The sequence below is a fragment of the Oncorhynchus gorbuscha genome, unplaced genomic scaffold, assembly GCF_021184085.1.
Source record: "Oncorhynchus gorbuscha isolate QuinsamMale2020 ecotype Even-year unplaced genomic scaffold, OgorEven_v1.0 Un_scaffold_6575, whole genome shotgun sequence".
NCBI lineage: Eukaryota > Metazoa > Chordata > Actinopteri > Salmoniformes > Salmonidae > Oncorhynchus > Oncorhynchus gorbuscha.
Genome location: NW_025750140.1, coordinates 1 through 10,118, shown reverse-complemented (window position 1 = coordinate 10,118; position 10,118 = coordinate 1). Strand labels below are relative to the sequence as shown.

General features: G+C 45.8%; 1 protein-coding gene across 1 annotated transcript; it reads left to right on the top strand.

The window, feature by feature from the left end:
* Window positions 1-331: 331 nt before the first annotated feature.
* LOC124029495 (DIS3-like exonuclease 1) lies at window positions 332-4,193 on the top strand. Its single transcript, XM_046341186.1, has 4 exons — window positions 332-406; window positions 972-1,141; window positions 1,452-1,613; window positions 3,915-4,193. The coding sequence occupies exons 1-4, from the start codon at window positions 397-399 to the stop codon at window positions 4,176-4,178; spliced, it is 606 nt and encodes a 201-aa protein (XP_046197142.1). The 5' UTR covers window positions 332-396; the 3' UTR covers window positions 4,179-4,193.
* Window positions 4,194-10,118: the final 5,925 nt, after the last annotated feature.

The following is a 10,118-nucleotide window of genomic DNA, read 5'->3' as shown; positions in this document are numbered from 1 at the left end:
CCTTGTCAGCTCAAGGGTTTGAACTTGCAACCTTCCGGTTACTAGTCTAACGCTCTAACCACTAGGCTACCCTGCCGCCCTGTACACAAATATATAGATGATAAAATCCCCTCAAATGAAAGCTGCCAGTCTGCACGTTAACCTCATCATCGTCATATCATTTCAAATCCAAAGTGCTGGAGGACCAGAGCCAGAAACAACTCAACAACGTGTGTCACTGTGCATCCTCTCCCAGAGCTGAACAGTGATGTGCTGGTGTGTGGGGAAGAATCGTAACCGGGCGGTGCATGGCGATATGGTTGCCGTGGAGCTGTTGCCGAAGGGGAGTGGAGGGGAGAACCACGGCCCTGACGGAGGGACAGGGGGGAGAAGGGAGACGAGACACAGAGCCAACCCATGGCCACAGGTACACACACACACACACACACACACACACACACACACACACACACACACACACACACACACACACACACACACACACACACACACACACACACACACACACACACACACACACACACACACACACACACACACACACACACACACACACACACACTACTGACCTAATTCCTGTCTCAATTACTCACCTCTGTCTTTCCTGAATGGAGGAGATACTAGACAGTACATACAGTATAAAGACTAGAATTACATTCAGGTAACATATAATTTACTCCTCTCTCTCTTCTCCCTCTCTCTCTCTTCTTCCTCTCTCTTCTTCCTCTCTCTCTTCTCCCTCCTTCTCCCTCCCTCCTCTCTCTCTTATACCTCTCTCTCCCCCTCCTCTCTCTCGTCCTTCTCCCTCTCCTCTCTCTTCTCTCTTCTCCCTCTCTCTCCCCCTCCTCTCTCTCGCCTCCCTCCCTCTCCTTTCTCTCTTCTCCCTCCTTCTCCCTCTCTCTCCCCCTCCTCTCTATCTTCTCCCTCTCTCCTCCCTCCCTACCTCTCTCACCCCTCCCTCCTCCCTCCAGGTCGTGTGGTAGGGATCCTTCAGAGGAACTGGAGGGACTATGTTGTGACCTTCCCCCCCAAGGAGGAGACCCAATCACAGAGCAGGAACTCCCAGCGTATCCTGGCCACGCCCTGGGACCAACGCATCCCCAAGATCCGAATCAGCACCCAACAGGCTGACAAACTACAGGTCAGACTAAAGACGTGATGATTGGTAGAGTGGTTGAATCAGCACCCAACAGGCTGACAAACTACAGGTCAGACTAAAGACTTGATGATTGGTAGAGTGGTTGAATCAGCACCCAACAGGCTGACAAACTACAGGTCAGACTAAAGACGTGATGATTGGTAGAGTGGTTGAATCAGCACCCAACAGGCTGACAAACTACAGGTCAGACTAAAGACGTGATGATTGGTAGAGTGGTTGAATCAGGTGAACTTGCTTTAAGTCTCTGACTGTTGAAAGGACATGAAGCCTGTCATCTCCTCCGTCTCTCCAGGATCACCGGGTGATAGTTCGTCTGGACTCGTGGGACAGCACCTCCCTCTACCCTAACGGACACAGTGTCAGGGTTCTGGGCCGGGCTGGGGAGCTGGAGACTGAGGTCCAAACCATCCTCATAGAGAACTGCATCCACGTACCTCCTTTCTCTGAGGCGCAGGTAGGGTATAGTATAATACACCATCCTCATAGAGATCTGTATCCAGGTAGGGTATAGTATAATACACCATCCTCATAGAGATCTGTATCCAGGTAGGGTATAGTATAATACACCATCCTCATAGAGATCTGTATCCAGGTAGGGTATAGTATAATACACCATCCTCATAGAGATCTGTATCCATCCTCATAGAGATCTGTATCCAGTTATAGTATAATACACCATCCTCATAGAGATCTGTATCCATCCTCATAGAGATCTGTATCCAGGTAGGGTATAGTATAATACACCATCCTCATAGAGATCTGTATCCAGTTATAGTATAATACACCATCCTCATAGAGATCTGTATCCATCCTCATAGAGATCTGTATCCAGTTATAGTATAATACACCATCCTCATAGAGATCTGTATCCAGTTAGGGTATAGTATAATACACCATCCTCATAGAGATCTGTATCCAGGTAGGGTATAGTATAATACACCATCCTCATAGAGATCTGTATCCAGGTATAGTATAATACACCATCCTCATAGAGATCTGTATCCAGTTATAGTATAATACACCATCCTCATAGAGATCTGTATCCATCCTCATAGAGATCTGTATCCAGTTATAGTATAATACACCATCCTCATAGAGATCTGTATCCAGTTATAGTATAATACACCATCCTCATAGAGATCTGTATCCAGTTAGGGTATAGTATAATACACCATCCTCATAGAGATCTGTATCCAGGTAGGGTATAGTATAATACACCATCCTCATAGAGATCTGTATCCAGGTATAGTATAATACACCATCCTCATAGAGATCTGTATCCAGGTATAGTATAATACACCATCCTCATAGAGATCTGTATCCAGTTATAGTATAATACACCATCCTCATAGAGATCTGTATCCATCCTCATAGAGATCTGTATCCAGGTATAGTATAATACACCATCCTCATAGAGATCTGTATCCAGGTATAGTATAATACACCATCCTCATAGAGATCTGTATCCATCCTCATAGAGATCTGTATCCATCCTCATAGAGATCTGTATCCAGGTATAGTATAATACACCATCCTCATAGAGATCTGTATCCAGGTATAGTATAATACACCATCCTCATAGAGATCTGTATCCATCCTCATAGAGATCTGTATCCATCCTCATAGAGATCTGTATCCAGTTATAGTATAATACACCATCCTCATAGAGATCTGTATCCAGGTATAGTATAATACACCATCCTCATAGAGATCTGTATCCATCCTCATAGAGATCTGTATCCATCCTCATAGAGATCTGTATCCAGTTATAGTATAATACACCATCCTCATAGAGATCTGTATCCATCCTCATAGAGATCTGTATCCATCCTCATAGAGATCTGTATCCAGTTATAGTATAATACACCATCCTCATAGAGATCTGTATCCATCCTCATAGAGATCTGTATCCATCCTCATAGAGATCTGTATCCAGGTATAGTATAATACACCATCCTCATAGAGATCTGTATCCAGGTATAGTATAATACACCATCCTCATAGAGATCTGTATCCAGTTAGGGTATAGTATAATACACCATCCTCATAGAGATCTGTATCCAGTTAGGGTATAGTATAATACACCATCCTCATAGAGATCTGTATCCAGTTAGGGTATAGTATAATACACCATCCTCATAGAGATCTGTATCCATCCTCATAGAGATCTGTATCCAGGTATAGTATAATACACCATCCTCATAGAGATCTGTATCCATCCTCATAGAGATCTGTATCCAGTTATAGTATAATACACCATCCTCATAGAGATCTGTATCCATCCTCATAGAGATCTGTATCCATCCTCATAGAGATCTGTATCCAGGTAGGGTATAGTATAATACACCATCCTCATAGAGATCTGTATCCATCCTCATAGAGATCTGTATCCAGTTATAGTATAATACACCATCCTCATAGAGATCTGTATCCATCCTCATAGAGATCTGTATCCATCCTCATAGAGATCTGTATCCAGGTAGGGTATAGTATAATACACCATCCTCATAGAGATCTGTATCCAGTTATAGTATAATACACCATCCTCATAGAGTCAGTCTTTGCACTAAGATGTAAATTGTTGTCCTTACTTCCATAAATGTGTCCTGCTGGGAGACCATGTAGATGCAGCGGAGTACTTATATAGAAATTAGTCTTTTTTTTGTTTTTAAATGTATATTTCTTGTTGTGTGTGTCTACATGTCTCTGTATGTTGATGTATGCTTCGCTGCGTATCTGTTTGTGCTTTTTCTAGCTCGGTGAGATGCCAGTGTCCTCCCCTGAGAGCCCCTGGTCGGTAGACCCCGCTGAGGTGATTACCAGACGGGATCTGAGACAAACCCACCTGGTGTTCAGCGTCGACCCTCGGGGCTGTGAGGACGTAGACGACACCCTGTCCATACGCAGCCTCCCCCCCGGCCCGCGGGGTGAGAGGTTAGAGCTGGGCGTTCACATCGCTGACGTCACACACTTTGTTAAAGAGGGGTCCCTGACAGACCTGGAGGCTCGCGCTAGGTGAGAGGGAGAGGGGGAGGGAGTGAATGTGTTTGAGTGTCTGTGAGGCATGTACCAGGTCCTCCCTATATTTATATAATATATAATAATAATAATATATGCCATTTAGCAGACGCTTTTATCCAAAGCGACTTACAGTCATGTGTGCATACATTCTACGTATGGGTGGTCCCGGGAATCGAACCCACTACCCTGGCGTTACAAGCGCCATGCTCTACCAACTGTGCTACAGAAGGACCATATATTTATATATATATATTTAAATAAAGAAAACATGTATTAACTCCTCCACCACCCCCACCCTCGTCGAAGGACATATATCTTCCTCTTCGAAGGACATATATCTTCCTCCTCTTCGGAGGACATATATCTTCCTCCTCTTCGGGGGACATATATCTTCCTCCTCTTCGGGGGACATATATCTTCCTCCTCTTCGAAGGACATATATCTTCTTCCTCTTCGAACGACATATATCTTCCTCCTCTTCGGAGGACATATATCTTCCTCCTCTTCGGAGGACATATATCTTCCTCCTCTTCGGGGGACATATATCTCCCTCTTCTTCGAAGGACATATATCTTCTTCCTCTTCGAACGACATATATCTTCCTCCTCTTCGGAGGACATATATCTTCCTCCTCTTCGAAGGACATATATCTTCCTCCTCTTCGGGGGACATATATCTCCCTCTTCTTCGGGGGACATATATCTTCCTCCTCTTCGGGGGACATATATCTTCCTCCTCTTCGAAGGACATATATCTTCCTCCTCTTCGAAGGACATATCTTCCTCTTCGAAGGACATATATCTTCCTCCTCTTCGGAGGACATATATCTTCCTCCTCGTCGAAGGACATATATCTTCCTCCTCTTCGGGGGACATATATCTTCCTCCTCTTCGGGGGACATATATCTTCCTCCTCTTCGGGGGACATATATCTTCCTCCTCTTCGGAGGACATATATCTTCCTCTTCTTCGGGGGACATATATCTTCCTCCTCTTCGAAGGACATATATCTTCTTCCTCTTCGAACGACATATATCTTCCTCTTCTTCGGAGGACATATATCTTCTCTTGAAGGACATATATCTTCCTCCTCTTCGGAGGACATATATCTTCCTCCTCTTCGGAGGACATATATCTTCCTCCTCTTCGAAGGACATATATCTTCCTCCTCTTCGGGGGACATATATCTTCCTCTTCTTCTTCGGGGACATATATCTTCCTCCTCTTCGAAGGACATATATCTTCCTCCTCTTCGGGGACATATATCTTCCTCCTCTTGAAGGACATATATCTTCCTCCTCTTCGGGGGGGGACATATATCTTCCTCTTCTTCGGGGGACATATATCTTCCTCCTCTTCGAAGGACATATATCTTCCTCCTCTTCGGAGGACATATATCTTCCTCCTCTTCAGGGGACATATATCTTCCATCCCAACCTATCACCATAGACCACCCTCTCAGCCCATTCCACCCTATCACCATAGACCACCCTCTCAGCCCATTCCACCCTATCACCATAGACCACCCTCTCAGCCCATCCCAACCTATCACCATAGACCACCCTCTCAGCCCATCCCAACCTATCACCATAGACCACCCTCTCAGCCCATCCCAACCTTCACCATAGACCACCCTCTCAGCCCATTCCACCCTATCACCATAGACCACCCTCTCAGCCCATTCCACCCTATCACCATAGACCACCCTCAGTCAGTCAGTAAACTGGGATCGGACCAAAGAGTTCATCAATGTGATTTTACCAGAAATAGACAACTATTTACCTCTCCATGGTTGCAGAATCTTATCTATTTTTGCTAACTTTCTATTGAAAGTAATTGCGGTAAGTTCATTAATATTTTTTGGAGATGTGAATACCAAGTATGTCTACTTCACCATCCGCCCATTTTATTGGTAACCTACAAGGTGGTGTAAACACTGTGTTTTCTAACAATCCAATACGTAATATGGGACACTTGTCATAATTAGGTTGTAATCCAGAGAGGCTAGAAAAGGGATCAAGATATTCAACAAGACTGTACAGGGATCAGAATGAGACTGTACAGGGATCCAGATTGAGACTGTACAGGGATCCATATTGAGACTGTACAGGGATCCAGATTGAGACTGTACAGGGATCCAGATTGAGACTGTACAGGGATCCAGAATGAGACTGTACAGGGATCCAGAATGCGACTGTACAGGGATCCAGAATGAGACTGTACAGGGATCCAGATTGAGACTGTACAGGGATCCAGATTGAGACTGTACAGGGATCCAGATTGAGACTGTACAGGGATCCAGAATGAGACTACAGGGATCCAGAATGAGACTGTACAGGGATCCAGATTGAGACTGTACAGGGATCCAGATTGAGACTGTACAGGGATCCAGATTGAGACTGTACAGGATCCAGGTTGAGACTGTACAGGGATCCAGATTGAGACTGTACAGGGATCCAGATTGAGACTGTACAGGGATCCAGATTGAGACTGTACAGGGATCCAGAATGAGACTGTACAGGGATCCAGATTGAGACTGTACAGGGATCCAGATTGAGACTGTACAGGGATTGAGACTGTACAGGGATACAGATTGAGACTGTACAGGGATCCAGAATGAGACTGTACAGGGATCCATATTGAGACTGTACAGGGATCCAGATTGAGACTGTACAGGGATCCAGATTGAGACTGTACAGGGATCCAGAATGAGACTGTACAGGGATCCAGAATGCGACTGTACAGGGATCCAGAATGAGACTGTACAGGGATCCAGATTGAGACTGTACAGGGATCCAGATTGAGACTGTACAGGATCCAGATTGAGACTGTACAGAGATCCAGAATGAGACTACAGGGATCCAGAATGAGACTGTACAGGGATCCAGATTGAGACTGTACAGGGATCCAGATTGAGACTGTACAGGGATCCAGATTGAGACTGTACAGGGATCCAGGTTGAGACTGTACAGGGATCCAGATTGAGACTGTACAGGGATCCAGATTGAGACTGTACAGGGATCCAGATTGAGACTGTACAGGGATCCAGAATGAGACTGTACAGGGATCCAGATTGAGACTGTACAGGGATCCAGATTGAGACTGTACAGGGATCCAGATTGAGACTGTACAGGGATACAGATTGAGACTGTACAGGGATCCAGAATGAGACTGTACAGGGATCCAGATTGAGACTGTACAGGGATCCAGATTGAGACTGTACAGGGATTGAGACTGTACAGGGATACAGATTGAGACTGTACAGGGATCCAGAATGAGACTGTACAGGGATCCAGATTGAGACTGTACAGGGATCCAGATTGAGACTGTACAGGGATCCAGAATGAGACTGTACAGGGATCCAGATTGAGACTGTACAGGGATCCAGATTGAGACTGTACAGGGATCCAGATTGAGACTGTACAGGGATCCAGAATGAGACTGTACAGGGATCCAGATTGAGACTGTACAGGGATCCAGATTGAGACTGTACAGGGATCCAGAATGAGACTGTACAGGGATCCAGATTGAGACTACAGGGATCCAGATTGAGACTACAGGGATCCAGATTGAGACTGTACAGGGATTGAGACTGTACAGGGATCCAGATTGAGACTGTACAGGGATCCAGATTGAGACTGTACAGGGATTGAGACTGTACAGGGATCCAGATTGAGACTGTACAGGGATCCAGAATGAGACTGTACAGGGATCCAGATTGAGACTGTACAGGGATTGAGACTGTACAGGGATCCAGATTGAGACTGTACAGGGATCCAGATTGAGACTGTACAGGGATCCAGATTGAGACTGTACAGGGATCCAGAATGAGACTGTACAGGGATCCAGATTGAGACTACAGGGATCCAGATTGAGACTACAGGGATCCAGATTGAGACTACAGGGATCCAGATTGAGACTACAGGGATCCAGAATGAGACTGTACAGGGATTGAGACTGTACAGGGATCCAGAATGAGACTGTACAGGGATCCAGATTGAGACTGTACAGGGATTGAGACTGTACAGGGATACAGATTGAGACTGTACAGGGATCCAGAATGAGACTGTACAGGGATCCAGATTGAGACTGTACAGGGATCCAGATTGAGACTGTACAGGGATTGAGACTGTACAGGGATCCAGATTGAGACTGTACAGGGATCCAGAATGAGACTGTACAGGGATCCAGATTGAGACTACAGGGATCCAGATTGAGACTGTACAGGGATCCAGAATGAGACTGTACAGGGATCCAGATTGAGACTGTACAGGGATCCAGATTGAGACTGTACAGGGATTGAGACTGTACAGGGATACAGATTGAGACTGTACAGGGATCCAGAATGAGACTGTACAGGGATCCAGATTGAGACTGTACAGGGATTGAGACTGTACAGGGATCCAGATTGAGACTGTACAGGGATCCAGATTGAGACTGTACAGGGATTGAGACTGTACAGGGATCCAGATTGAGACTGTACAGGGATCCAGAATGAGACTGTACAGGATCCAGATTGAGACTGTACAGGGATCCAGATTGAGACTGTACAGGATTGAGACTGTACAGGGATCCAGATTGAGACTGTACAGGGATCCAGATTGAGACTGTACAGGGATCCAGATTGAGACTGTACAGGGATCAGAATGAGACTGTACAGGATCCAGATTGAGACTACAGGGATCCAGATTGAGACTACAGGGATCCAGATTGAGACTACAGGGATCCAGATTGAGACTACAGGGATCCAGAATGAGACTGTACAGGGATTGAGACTGTACAGGGATCCAGAATGAGACTGTACAGGGATCCAGATTGAGACTGTACAGGGATCCAGACTGTGGGGATCCAGATTGAGACTGTACAGGGATCCAGAATGAGACTGTACAGGGATCCAGATTGAGACTGTACAGGGATCCAGGATTGAGACTGTACAGGGATCCAGAATGAGACTGTACAGGGATCCAGATTGAGACTGTACAGGATCCAGAATGAGACTGTACAGGGATCCAGATTGAGACTACAGGGATCCAGATTGAGACTGTACAGGGATCCAGAATGAGACTGTACAGGATCCAGATTGAGACTGTACAGGGATCAAGATTGAGACTGTACAGGATTGAGACTGTACAGGATACAGATGAGACTGTACAGGGATCCAGAATGAGACTGTACAGGGATCCAGATTGAGACTGTACAGGGATCAGAATGAGACTGTACAGGATCCAGAATGAGACTGTACAGGGATCAGAATGAGACTGGGACAGTGATCCAGAATGAGATCCAGGTTGAGACTGCAGGGATCCAGGTTGGACTGTACCCAGGGATCCAGATTGAGACTGTACAAGGGATCCAGAATCTGAGACTACACAAAGGGATCCAGATTGGGGAGCTACAGGGATCAGATTGAGACTGTACAGGGATCCAGATTGAGACTACAGGGATCCAGATTGAGACTACAGGGATCCAGGTGGGACTGTACAGGATTGAGACTGTACAGGGGTGGGTAGCCACAGGGATCCAGATTGAGACTGTGGGCCCAGAGATCCAAGGCTGAGACTGTACAGGGATCCAGATTGAGACTGTACAGGGATCAGATTGAGACTGTACAGGATCAGATTGAGACTGTATCCAGATGGGAGCTGTACAGGGATTGAGACTGTACAGGGATCCAGAGAAGACTTCATGAGGATCTACACTGTGGATCCAGATCTTCAATGAGACTGTACAGGGATTGGTTTCAGATTGAGACTGTACAGGGATCAGGTGAGACTGTAGGATCCAGAATGAGACTGGCACAGGATCAATTGAGACTGTACAGGGATTGAGAGCCAGAATGAGACTGTACAGGGATCCAAGATCGGGCCACAGGGATCCAGATTGAGACTACAGGGATCCAGATTGAGACTACAGGGATCCAGATTGAGACTACAGGGATC

Bases quoted from the DNA above. Each gene is read 5' to 3' on its own strand.
- LOC124029495 (XM_046341186.1), top strand. The intron at 1,142-1,451 runs GTCAGACTAAAG...CCGTCTCTCCAG, and splicing joins AACAGGCTGACAAACTACAG to GATCACCGGGTGATAGTTCG. The intron at 1,614-3,914 runs GTAGGGTATAGT...TGCTTTTTCTAG, and splicing joins CTCCTTTCTCTGAGGCGCAG to CTCGGTGAGATGCCAGTGTC.